Below are 14,151 nucleotides of genomic sequence, written 5' to 3'. Positions count from 1 at the left end.
TCTACTGAGATTCACTGGATTTAACGACTTTTCATTAGAAATACATTTTTTTAGGTCTGGTCTAATATAGGCCACGGATTATATAGAAGTGTGTCCCTCTTTCTTCGCTGTCTTAAGATGTTCACCTGCCCTCTGGTGGACACAATACAATAATACAGGAATTCAAACTGATGTTGATAATACTAAATAAATGAAGTAGTCCACCAGGGGGCTGTTTCATAAAACAAGTTTACCAAATAAGCCAGGTTTATTTCAGTTAGTCTGACTTATTGTCAGCTGATTTGGTTCAAAATAAATCCGACTAACCGAAATAAGCCTGGTTTATTTGGTAAACCGGTTTTATGAAACAATATTGAGATGTGATGTCATTGTTTATTATGAGTTCATTGAAAAGAGTCAACATGAGATAAAATCATATTAAATCATAATTCAATTGTATTAAAGTTATCAAATTAAATGTAATATATAAATAAATTATATACACAACTGTTCCAAAGTTTGGGGTTGGTAAGATTTTTTCATGTTTTTGAAAGAAGTCTCTTATGCTCACCAAGGATGCATTTATTTGTATTTGTTTTTTTGTGTTGTTTTTTGATTAAAAAAAAAAAGTTAAAATTGTAATATTGTGAAATATTAAATTAATTTAAAAGAACTGTTTTCTAATTGAATTATCTTCATTCCTGTGACAAAGCTGAATCATTTTCAGGAGCCATTAATTCAGTTTTCAGTGACACATAATCCTTTTAAAATCATTTGGTGCTCAAGAGAGATTTCTTATTATCAATAAAACTTATGTTGCTTATTTATTAATATTTGGATACCCCCCCAGGATGCATAGAAAGTTTAAAAGAACAGCCTTCATCTTTTGTAACATTATAAATGCCCTTATTGTCACCTTTGACCATTTTAATCCATCCTTGTTGAATAAAAATACTAATTTGATTACTTTCTTCTAAGATCTGAACCTTTTTTAAAGATAGATTAAATTAATTAATTATGAAGAACATTTATACGTCAGTCTGGGGCTAATTGTCATTATGTAGCATTTCAACTATAGGCAGGCAGAATTTATAGGACAGAATTTGTTTTCTAATTCTTTTTTATTATTATTTACAAAATATAATAACAGGGACAATAAATCAATATAACAGGAGCAGTAATACATAAATTGCTTAGAAAAAAAAAAGTCAAGGCAGTGTTTGTCTCACTTTCGTGTCTTCTGAACCTAAACTATAGACAAAACTTAAAGCCGACTAAACAATTAGAAAACACACTGAAGCATACAGGGATATGGATGATGATACACGATGCTTTCAATTCATAACTAACAGAAGTCCAGTCACAAATGAGGTACTACACTAGATTTGGCATTGCCGGTTTCTCTGTGTAGCAAAGGATTGTGGGTAGTACGGTGGGCTGACAGGTTTGGCTTCACGCAAATACAACAGATGCACAAACTGGCTGCAAAACCTGAGAAACTTAATGCAGTGAATCCGCTACTTACATCAGGATTACATTTGTTGGCGAAGCATATGTGGAGCGTATATTCATAAACCATTCAAAACCCCTCTTCAACACTTAGTACTGAAGTACTGACGGACCAGACCGAGAGGGAAACGATCAGAGCCCCCGAGGAACGTGTGTTTTTATTTATTTATTGCACAAAAAGAATCTATGACGGGAAGCTAGAATATCGCAACAAACGAAGCAACTGCATTAGTAGTTCACTTGAGGATATTGTCTTTGCAAGTACAACATTTTATGCTTTAAAGAAATAGTTCACCCAAAAATGAAAATTAGCTCGAAGTATACACAGCCTCACACTCAGTTTGTTCCTTCATTTGAACAGATTTGGAGAAATGTAGCATTACGTCACTTGCTCGCCGATGGATGCTCTGCAGTGAATGGGTGCCGTCAGACAAGTCCATCAATTAACGTCTTCAGAAGTGAAAATATGATTCCTTCATCCATATTTGCTTTCTTTAGTGTAAAAGTCATCTTATATGAATCAGGAGTGAAATATGCATTATTTACAACTGAAAACAGCCCCCAAAAATGTAAATATGTCGGTGAGTTTTGATGTGAGAGGACAGACAGTATAAAGTTAAAATGCCATATTTAATTATTTACTTCTTACAAACAAACAGCCTTTTACTTCAGAAGACATTGACTGATGTACTGGAGTGAAGTTTTTATCAGCTGTTCGGACTCTCATTCTGACGGCACCCATTCACTGCAGAGCATCCATCGGTGAGCAAGTGATGTAATGCGGGTGAACTATTCTTTAAACAAAAAGAAATAAGTGATTTCAAAAATGTTTTGAACGTTTATAAGAACTACATGCACTGAAAGAAGCGATTCACTGTACAAGCAGTAAATTACTGAACACTTCCTGAAAATGAGTCTAAGGAGATGTACACCCTCTCAAATTTCCAAAGAAGCTTAAAATCAGGACATTAAAAACACTTTCATTGCATGTAGTAGTCTGACAGAGTCAGCCAGCTTCCTAAAACACCCAATTACTAGTTTAATAGTTTAAAAGACAGCACAGATTAAATATTATGAACACATTCTCGATTAAAACTGACTGTTTGCCAAAAACAGTCCTGAGGACTGTTTGCCAAAAATGTTAATTCTATCATCGTTAATTCTTACTCACGCTCATGCTGTTACAAACCTATATGCACTACTTTCTTCAGTATTTAAGTCAATGGGGAACATTTTCAAAAAGCTTCATGCGTTTTTTGGAGGAAGTTAAAATATATTCTCTCGTGTTCCTCAGAAGAAATGTAAACATGTTTGTAAAGACAAAGGTGAGTAAATGATGACAAACTGAACTATCCCTGTAATTCAGACTCTTCTTATGTAGCCTGAAAAGCAACAGCTGACTGCAGTTTCCAGGTGAATGCGAGTCGTCACGTTTGCTTAGATCTGGAATGTTTTCTTTCGCTGTAAGGGCGAGTCGCTGTGTTGGATGGGTGTGGAGCTGATGGACTAAGGTGTGCATAAGAGGCTACCGATTTTCCCAAAATCTGAGACTGGTGAGGAAGGTGAAGACAAGTCAATCTGAAGCCTTCTTAAGGCAACATTCTCCAAGTAAGCAGGTGCAGGATCTTCGGGAAAAGACTCCAGCTGTAGCTGGTAAAAACCTGCTCCAAGGAGCACTGAGTCTGGCTGAGAAGAAGGGACGGAGTGGCTACAAGGGAGAGAGGAGAAGTAAAGCTGGGTGGACGTCTGGAGTTCTGCTGGGAGAAGCGAAAATTGTCTGAACGACTGCAGCTCCTGTGGGCTAGAGCAAGATCCTGCACATAGCTCCATCTCTCCATCGATTCGCTCTGAACCTGGAAGAATGAACAGGCATAAAGAAAATCTGGTTGAGTATTTGAGGGAAAGCAGAAAAACGAACAAAAAAAATGAGTTTCTGTTGTATTTTGGCAAGAACTTTTGAAAGGAGCACCACTCTGTTAATTATTGTAGTATTGGGTCATAACTGTTATGCAGTATTAGATTGAACAAATATTCTTTGGTCATATTCAGACACTTTGATGATTTTCACAATGGTAAGAAAATATAAACTGTATTGATAAATATCTTTTAGAATTTTTGATACCATACTACTGATATTGTTAACTACAACTACATTTCCGTTAATTGACATAAAGCTAGGGTAAGTTATAAACAGTATAGATGGAAAAAGCTGAAATTTCAAAAAGTAATTACATTAATTTTAAGTTGAAGTACTAAAATTAAGTCTGAAAATACAATGATAAAAGCAACACCATAACAAGAAAAAAAACTACTGAAAGAAATAAAATAATATATATATATATATATATATATATATATATATATATATATATATATATATATATATATATATATATATATTCTACAATCCTATATTGGAAAGTAATACTAATAATACTGTAAATAATACTAAAATAACACTATTTTAAACAAAAAGTAAAAGTTTTTTTTTTTTTTTTAAACCATATTGTGAAATTCCGATATACACATTTCTGCAACAAACATTCTCCCCAAAAATGTGTGTAGATCATTATGGCTACATAAAACGACAAATCTTTTCAGGAAAACTTCTTAATAAACTGCAATTTAAAAAAAAAAAAAGTTTTACACGTCATTACATCACTGAAAAACAGCAAAAATGGCAACATTAACCCAAGCCAAAGTAGTTGATATTATTGGATTAATATTATTGGTCTATATGGAGACACAAATGATGATGGGCATGAAAATGTACTGCATAACAGGCATGATCCATTTCCTGGCACATCTATATTTCTGTTTTTACCTGTTTGTCTGTCAGTTTTAGGCTGTCAGTGCTTAGGGCTTTAATAGGAAGCGCGGCGTGCGTTTCCGTCGTGGACGACCATGAAACTGAGCTGCGTAATTCAGGCTGTCCTCTGGATCATACGACGAAATGAAAGGCAACAAAACATAATAGAACACAAACACAATGGGAAAAATGTGGCAGATGGAAAACAACAATGAAACAAATCATAACGCATTGACCATCCATCCCAAAATCAAGAAACAAAACGCATTTATGTTGGACATAAACAAATGAACGTAAATGAAGAAGCTGGTACCAATGGATGGTTTTAATGGGCTCATATGCATGTGGAAGGGTGAATATAATATCAAAGAACTAGTAAAGTGCACCTTGTTTATCCAGCTCCATGACTGCAGGTGGCGATGGAGGTCGGAGTTGAATGGAAGACCTACTTGGCAAACCTTGAGTAGTAACTTCCACATCACCAGTATCTCCATCTGGCTCAGCATCCTCTCTAAAAGACATGTTTAAGTGTCATCAGATCATTATTTTAAAAAAAGGTCAATTCTGTCTTCACTGTGATCAAATTTGTCCTGGTTTATTAAGCCTGTCATGCCAAGAAATAAAAGCCTCCACAATTAGCATAATTGTAAAAAGTTCAACCAAAAATAAATATTTGCTTAAGATTTTCTCACCCTCAGAGCATTGAAGATGAACAGATTTGGGCAAATTTAGCAATACATCACTTTCTCACCAGTGGGTCCTCTGCAGTGAATGGGTGCCGTCAGAATGAGAGTCCAAACAGCTGATATGAAAATAATCTGCAAGTAATCCACACCACTCCAGTCCATCAATGATTGTATTGTGATGTAAAAAGCTGCATGTTTGTAGGAAATCATTAAGACATCTTGTCTGAATCAGGAGGGAAATATGCACAAATCAAGCACCGTTTACAATCAATAGCGGTCCAAAACTGTTCTAAATATATGTTGGTGGATTCTGATGTGAGAGGACAAATGGAGGTAGCGTTATCATGGATTATGGAATATTATTCCAAGAAGTTTAAAGTTAAAACACCTCGATGGATTTTTCATTCTTACAAACACGCATCTTTTCACTTTTCACACAAAATATTAATTGATGGACTGGAGTTATGTGAATTACTTGCGGATTATTATGATGTTTTTATCAGCTATTTGAACTCTCAATTTGACGGCACCCATTCACTGCAGAGAATCCACTGGTGAGCAAGTGATGCAATGATACATTCCTCCAGGTGAAGCAGCAAACCCTACATCTTAGATGGCCTTAGGCCAAGTACATTTTCAGAAAATTTTCAATTTTAGGTGAACTATTCCGATATTTTACTATTGAAACAGAATCCAAATTATTTAAATGCAACCTGTTTATTTAAATTGTTCTGCACCACTTCATTATTACTTGTTTAAAGGGGTCATATGACATTGCTAAAAAAGAACATTATTTGGTGTATTTGGTGTAATGAAATGTGTTTATAGGGTTTAAGGTTAAAAAAAACACATTATTTTCCACACGCAGCTATCCAGTGTGTTGTGACTGGCCAAATACCTTACGCACCTTACCATATGATGATGAGTCCTGGCGTGATGAGACAAAAACAATAAAACACACTATAAACGAGGCATTTGTTGCATCCAGTGGGGACATAATTACTGATTATAGATAATGACTTATACTGTGTTTTTATACGTTGCATCACATTGCGCCGCGTAAACATAAAACCATGTCTGCATTTGTGGTCAGACAAACAACAAGTGCTACTCTACACTGCTCAAAAGGCTTGTAAGTCAGCATTATTTGTCAAAACAGTGACATTGTAGGCTACTCTCTCAGGAAACAGTCCTCGTCCTCCGTCAAAAGCACTGCACTCATCTGAATATTTGCATTGAACGGTTCTGGAATAGTGTTTTCAATAAAACGTAACCACTGATTTCTAGTTGTGTCCTCTTTTGGAAGGCCAAACAAAGTAGTTTCACTTTCATAACGAAAAACACACATCGTCTTCACGACATGGCCGCAGCAGCAACAATACTACAGTGAAAATAAAAGTAAAGCCTTCTTTCCTTGTGCGAACATTTGGGTGGCATTATGCAAATCTTCCCACAGTGACGTAGACATTGATTCTGAGATTTCCCGGATACATCGCGATTCTTTCTGGAATCAATTCTGCTCTTAGTTTTGAACGGCAGATGTCGCTGCATGCTTTAGAAACAGCCGTACTCTGCTTGTTTCCAAATCCTTACACACAATTTAACCTAAAACAATAATTCATAAATTTCGAAAAGGTTGAAGCGAATTACAAGGGTGTTCACAGTGGGCTGTGTTTACATTAATCTGGCATCATAAAAGCATTCTAAACTGAGGTAAAATTACAGACTCAGCCGAACACAACGCTCTTCAGCTCTTTTTCATGAGCACTTGATTGTGCGGATAAAAACTAGATTAGAGCGCCATCTGCTGTTAAAATCTAAGCTCAGAATCGATTCCAGAGGAATCGCAATGAAAATTCAAAATGAATCGATTCTGCATTGATTTATCGTCCCAGCCCTAGCCCCCCTCATTTAAACGAGGCATTTTAGGAGGCCATGAATGAGTCTTTTATATAAGAATTTTATATTTTATAAAGAATACCTCTTTGGGTTTCAGACTTTAGTCTTTGCAACTTTAGGGATCTTATCTATTCACGAACAGCTTGTAACACTCCAAAGAGAATAGAAAACTTTAAATTGCATCAAATGACCCCTTTAATCTTTATTAAATCTTTACTCAAAAAGACTCACGTGTTGCCAGATGGCAGATTGCACTTTTTCCGACCCAGCTTGGTGGCCTGCTGTGTGAAATACTCATGCCGCTCTGATTTCTTCCACATGTAGTAGTACTCTATACACTCACCCACTGAGCGTGTGCGGACCTGGGTAAGGGGAAATAAGAGAGACCGACACATTAAGGGACTCCTATTCCTCAAAAAAATGGTTGAAACATTATCAGCAATCTATAATGGGAAACAATGTGTGATATGAGGAAACGTAAAAAAGATATGGGGGTTTACCTTGTTGGCCTGTATGAGGTTGAAGTTCTTCCCATGGGCACGGTAACCATACTCAAAGTTACGACACTCCTCCTCACTCCAGCCACAAAGCTCTTCTGGAACATTTTTACATTGAAATTAACCTGCTATACATCCTAGGAGATGGATGCATGGATTTCATTTTTTGACTGCATACTAAATAAGGTTTGAGAAAGAAAATAACAAAGAAAGACAAAGCAGAAAAATTACAGGGGCCTTACCGTTGAAAACATTAATATTAAAGCGATATCTTCTTAGTGCTTCGTCTGCATTGAAGTTGCATTTCACTAGTTCATATAGAGCCTACAAAAGAGACAGAATGAAAGACCACTGAAAGGAAGTTCAACCACTGAAAGATCAAACATTAACCACTTAAGACAAAAAGTTACATTGAGATTGGAAAGAATGAGATCAATAGTCAAAACGCATCTACGCATGTAATTTCTGAATGTCTTAGTATTTGGCATGTTGCTCTTTTGCTTTAATGACAGCAGCATCTAAGTTGCATGAACTTAACAAGTTTGTGCAAAACCTAATGATAATGTCTTCCAGCATAAAATGGAGTAAAATCTTTAAAAAAAAAATTCTAAATTAAATAAAAACCTTCATTACTGACCTGAAAATTGTGCAGAATGTTAAACATTTAAATATCTTTTAAAAGAAAACCTGACATTTTGATCCCTTGCTCGCAGCAAACTAACAGTGATTAAGAATAATCTGGCCAGGCTGTCAAACTGACATCCTTAGAGAAGGAATGCCATTCCAGACCAAAGCAAATTTTCAGATTTTGATTAAAGATTACAAGACCATTTTTCTGTTGAATAACTTGAACAGATAAATTGTTTACCCCAAGGCTAGGAATGTGTGCTAACAAAGTATACAGTGTAAATTTTATGTGAACTTTAATGTGAAAGTAAAGGAGTCCCACCGGGCTCTATTCTTGGACCATTAAATTTTCATTAAAAGTAAACAAAAATTAGACATTTTGCTTTGCTTTGGCAAATAACTAAAAAAAATTATTAATGCAATAAAATCAACAAAACTGAAATATAAATGAATTAAAACTATATAGAAGTAAAAAAAAAAAAAAAAAGAAATTCCTAAAACTTAAATGGAAACAAAAACTGAAAATATTATATTAAATAAAATATTAAATCAACATATAAATAAATACTGTAATAGTTAATAAATAAAACCAACATAACATTGCTAGCAATGTTACGGTTGTAACAGTGTTACCCTCCAATTCAGCCACTTCCAGACTGTATGAAAAGACAAGTGCTGCATCTGTGTGATTCAACCTAACCTGCTCATTGTCTTTGACTATATCTCCTGTAGTCAAAGTGTTTGTAGGTCCATCATCACTCTCTTTTTTCTGGACTTCAAGCAAAAACTTCTCTACAGCCAGACTGGACAACACATCTGGGGTCCACAATAACTGGTCCTCATTTTCATTGGCTGGGGACAACAGTAACAAAACAGTTGTGGATCCCAGGGGACTCTGCAGGTTGGTTATGCAAAACAGACCACCAGTGTAAAAGACACCAGACACTCACCTCTTTCATAAAAAGTGTGTGTACAGAGAGAAGGAATTATGGCCTGATACTGGGGGCCCACCATGATATCCTGATAACCAAAACATGGCACAAAAGCATTACTACAATGATTTTTAACATTAAGCTGACATTTTAAAATCATTACAAAATACCATAAATTCTATTTTATAAACACAACCATGGAAACATTTGTTTTGATGTTTTGGAAAGAAGTATCTTATGCTCACTCAGACTATGTTTCTTTGATTGAAAAAAAAAACAATATTGTGAAATATCTCTAATGGATTTATAAAAGATTTACAGTGATGACAAAGCAGCCATTACTCCAGTCTTCAGTGTCACACGATCCTTCATTCTCATATGTTCATTGTCTGGTGATTTATAGAATTACTACACTTTGACCAAATTGAGACGTCCTTGCTGAATGTAAATATGAATAAAAACAATGAAGATCATGATTTCCAGCATGAAATCTTTAATAAAGTATTGGCTAAGAAAACCTGACATTTCAATAAATTTTTAAACCACGTTGTCCCACTGGGCTCTATTCTTGGAACATTATAATTTCCAAAATAAATAACTCTAAATATAAAGCCACATAAATGTAATTATTAAAAGATGTAACTTCAAAACACATCAAACACAATTGTTTGTAATAGAAATGTATTAAAATGTAATACATCAGTGATCAATAATGTAAATAAATAAATAAACTATAAAATTAAACCTTTTTTTTTTTTTTTTACCTTACAGCCATCACTGGAGGGGATAGAGGTGCTTTCTGAGTCGTCTTCGGACCAGTTGACTGAAGTGTCTTTGTCATCGCCTGGTAAAGTGAAGAAGTGAGAGTAAGCACAAACATTTTTGAAAACAGAAAATAGATTTTTAATAGAAAATTAAATTAACACACTCTAAATGTCTTATTATCTAAGTGATATCTAACAGGCAAATATGATTAAGTTGTGTTTAGTGTGAACAAATCATCTTTAACAAAATATAAAGTAAAAAACAGCAAAGAAAAAAAGGGCAACTAGCATTGTTAAGGACTGACATTACTTACAAGAATATTCGCTTAGGAGTTGCCAGTACAGTACAAAAAGTGGCACTTTAATTTGATTTTGTACCTCTTAGGTGACATTGAAAGAGGTCAGATGAATGGGATGTGACAGAGAGTGTGAGGTCATCAGCAGAGGAATGGCTGTCCACATCCTCCGCTCCTGAGAGTAGAGCTTTACCTATCCGAACCTATAAAAAGATTTAACTTCCAGCTATAAGGCAGAATTTTCACCTTCTAAGTTTCCTAAAGAAGTTACAAGGACCATTTTAAGAGTCTGCTGAGAAGGACAAAGAAAAATCATAGATAAGTTGCAGTCACATTAATGGTTGTTCAGTGAATTTTTGTGTTATTAAGTCATTTTAAATATGAATCAATGCTATTGGGAATTTCACTCGAGGGCAAAAGATTTCACAATGGGTTCAATTTGGTCACACAACTTTGCCAATGATCAACAGAAAGCTGCTTTGTTTAAAAGTGACTTATGTGTGAGCTGAACTTAATACATTGCTATAATTTTAAATAAAAAAATTGCCTTTTTTCATGGTCTTTTTTTAAAGGTTACTACACCCTTAGAGTGAAATCACAATTTAAGATATGAGATTTATGAGATTTAAAATAAGAAATACATTCTAATTTGTGAATAATAATAAAACCACAGTTTGAGATAAAAAGTCATGGTAATGATAAACGAAGTTGTTTTTTGCTATTGAAATTGTAAAATGTAAAAAAAAAAAAAAAAATCCACCGTATTTTGCAACACAGAAGCTTTTTTTTATTTGATATTTCTGATTAATTAACCGCTATAGGTAAATCACCAGAAGAATAAGAAAGTTCAGTAAACGGCAAACCTTTTTGTGCTACAAACCTGTGTTTTTATGATCATGCTAATATAATAAAACAAAACGAAAAAACTAATCCCAGCTTGCAGTATCAAGCAGCACAACGGACAGTTTTTATAGGAAGCGTATGACACTAGAAGCCCCGCACATTGAAGTAACAAACAATCGCACCCACTCTTACATTATAAATAAGACGGATAAGCGCAGATAGTTACTTTTAACAAATAGTTTGATTATTTCAGTGATAGTGACCTTGTCCAGTGTCATTTCAGGCAGACTGGCTGCCAGCTCGTTTGGTTCCCGTTGTTGTTGCAGGACAGGATCAGGCATGTTGTACCCATAAAGTGCCAGCAGTTGCTCAAGGGGCATCTCACCACCCTGTGGAAAGGTGATCGAAATGATCCTTTTTTACCCTCACATTCATCAGTATTAACACAAAATTAATCCAATCTATCAATGCACAGAAAAAACATTGTTCCACTCACTGCATGGGACTTAGTTGCCATCTTTATCGCCTGCCTCCGCAGGGCCACCAGGCTCCCGTCCTGCTCCTCTAGGAACGTGGTTGCCCGGGGAAGGGCCTCCAGTGGCCCCGCATAGCCCTGGTGGAAAATGTCTACACGACTGAGCCGTTGGTCCTTGGAACCCATTTGCACAGCTAAAGCACAGTGAGAACAGATCATTTGAATTAAATCATAACAAAGGAATTAAATTCAAATTTTAGAACAATAATCGTTTAAAATGCACCAAGATCAAAAGGTTGACTGGCTTCATACATCCACTAAAGTTACATTGGTAGATGTCAGATAATTTTAAATTAATTGGAGAAAAGGCTAAAATAAACTTTTGAGAAAAGCTTTAGGATATATTTTTTGGCAGACTGATTCGAGTGACTTGTGTGTCCAAAGACCTTTTGAAGCCCCTGTATTTATGGAGGTAAATGCATCTCAAATCCACCTGGTAAATATAAGTTGTGACATCCAAATAAACCAGTATGGATGTCAATAATATTTCTCCATTCTTAACTTTTAAAATGAAGTGCTTACAAAGTAAAAGTAAACTTATGACAGGTCTCAAAACAATATCCTTGCACAATTTCACAACAGCTACCATCATTTCCACCAGAATACCATAGTTAAAATAATTCTTAATGACACTTCACAGACTTTTAGACCAATTCAAGCAATATTTCATATGATGAACATGAATTAAGTTCAAAACAATGTTGTGAAGCAACTTGTCCATGAGAACAACTCATTAGAACATTTCCGAAAGAACATAAACCCTTACAAAAATGCACCATGGTAAACATTTCACACCAAGCTTACACCAAAATAGTTATTGGTAGTTTTTAAATGTGATAGTGACCTTTAAGAAACGGAACAAAATTGCCATATGACCACAATGAGGCGTGTTCTAGATAACATCAATACCGTTTCCCCTCATATTTCAAGTCTTCTTTAGAAAAAAAAGGCTTTATATCACTAAACTGAATATAATTCTGTATGTTTACCTCTTAAAACACGTCTAGACATAGTATAAAGCTCAAAGGAAAGCACCACAAACATATCTAAAGTGTCTTTTCTTAAGTCTCTCCTCTTCTTGGGCACTAAACGCATTTGTATGTGAACACACCGAGCTTTACTGAAGTTAGTCACTCAGGCGCTTTCCTGTAAGGCAGTGCTGAACATTTGCACCGTGACTCTGAACCGGTGCGAGAAGGAAACACTTTCAGGGAAGTCGAGGCAGTGACAGTATCTGAAGTTTTGGAACTTTAGACCTGCCATCCGCGCGTACCTGGGACACGCTTCAGCACCAGCGCTCGCGCCGCTCTCCCGTGGTTTCGAACGGTGCTCGAACTGGCGAATTAAACGCTCGCGAACGCAACACAAAATAGAGAGAGATAGAGCGGCGGAACGCTGAGGAGTGCTCCCATTTTAACTTCCTCCTCATTAATGACCGGCTATCTTTGCCGCTTTCTGAGTCGCTCGATCAGACGGGCCGGGTCTTAAACTCTCCGTTAATGCGCGGCTGGTTGTTAAAGTGTAGCGGAGCGGCTGAATCATTTAATCGCTGTGTTGTTCTTCCACCGAGCCCCGCAGCTCACTTACCTCCGCCATTCCGATTCTGCGCAAGCGGTGGAATGCCCGGATGTTGTGTAGAACTCCTATTGAACTTAGATTCAGACGAGCTGAGTCTCATGATAGCAATCAAACCATCTCAAATTAATAACACAGCATCACATCTGCACTGTATATGTCTGTGTTAAATGGAAATCGATCCCACCAGTGATTTTTGTGAGCAAAGTATAGTAGCATGTGAAGGGGTCTAAAATAGGCTAGATGACGTATTTTCAAAGTTATAAACTATGAATGAAATTGCAGATGTTTTAACTTCACGTGAATATGGCTAGTGTAAAGACATATATATAAAAGAGATGTTTAATTCCAGAAGATGATGTCAGTCGAAGATCCATAAATTTTTTTTATGGATTCAGCTGTCCTAAGTCATAGCTATAGCCATTTTAAAGTGTTTATTATGAGAATATTTTTAAGACAGCTCTTCCTCATTTTGATTATCATCATCATATGAAGGCTAAATATACAACACCGTAGTGTTCAAAAGTTTAGGGTAAGGCTTACTATGATTTAAAGACGTTTTAGAGCTCACTAAGAACAATTTATTAGATCAAAAATACAATATAACAGTAAGAAAATACTGTTAAATATTATTACATTTTAAAGTTACTATTTCATTATGTATTATTAATAAATATGTTCATGTGGTTACTTTTGGGTCTTATTGAACAACGGAGCATTTATATCACTATTGTAATTTTATTACAATAGTGATCTTCCTGGATAATAATAAGAATAATCCATTCTTTCACTAACTTTTTGGATTGATTGATTGATTCATTAATTCATTCATGCAATCATTCTTTCTTTCAATAAATATTATTTAGATTATTTAAATAAGCAATGCAGTTTGTTTCAATGAGAAAAGTACACATTCTCTTTAAGGATGAAAATGGGATTAAATTAGTGGCTGTACATGTTTTATATGCTATTATTAATTTGCTTTCTTGATACTTATTAATAATATTAATAAAATATGCTTTCAACTTAAATGTACTATAATGCACAAGGGTGGAAATCAATATTCAAGATTAGAGTTGGACAAAATGTCGAATTTAAGATATGAAAATTGAAAATCCCACCCCTTCAATGGTCACAGCTTTGGTAGAGAGTCCATATGATATTTCAGTTACTTGTTTAAAATCCTAATACAGTTTAGCA

General features: G+C 35.3%; 1 protein-coding gene across 3 annotated transcripts; it reads right to left on the bottom strand.

The window, feature by feature from the left end:
• Window positions 1–2,657: 2,657 nt before the first annotated feature.
• Window positions 2,658–13,079, bottom strand: mier2 (mesoderm induction early response 1, family member 2). 3 transcript variants are annotated; one of them, XM_059569578.1, is made up of 13 exons: window positions 12,964–13,079; window positions 11,338–11,510; window positions 11,105–11,230; window positions 10,081–10,201; window positions 9,703–9,782; window positions 8,957–9,026; window positions 8,707–8,858; window positions 7,622–7,703; window positions 7,383–7,477; window positions 7,114–7,244; window positions 4,684–4,808; window positions 4,313–4,424; window positions 2,658–3,341 (listed from the first exon to the last, which is right to left on the bottom strand). In XM_059569578.1, exons 1-12 carry the CDS (start codon window positions 13,052–13,054, stop codon window positions 4,345–4,347), a joined length of 1,326 nt encoding a protein of 441 aa, XP_059425561.1. In that variant the 5' UTR covers window positions 13,055–13,079; the 3' UTR covers window positions 2,658–3,341; window positions 4,313–4,344. The 3 variants fall into 3 exon arrangements, with proteins under 3 accessions (XP_059425561.1, XP_059425562.1, XP_059425563.1); XM_059569579.1 differs by having other exon boundaries at window positions 7,383–7,474; XM_059569580.1 differs by lacking the exon at window positions 12,964–13,079 and adding an exon at window positions 12,488–12,952.
• Between the last annotated feature and the right edge of the window lie 1,072 nt (window positions 13,080–14,151).

The sequence above is a fragment of the Carassius carassius genome, chromosome 16, assembly GCF_963082965.1.
Source record: "Carassius carassius chromosome 16, fCarCar2.1, whole genome shotgun sequence".
Classification (NCBI taxonomy): Eukaryota; Metazoa; Chordata; class Actinopteri; order Cypriniformes; family Cyprinidae; genus Carassius; species Carassius carassius.
The sequence above is the reverse complement of the archived record's forward strand: the minus strand, read 5'-3'. Positions and strand labels throughout refer to the sequence as shown.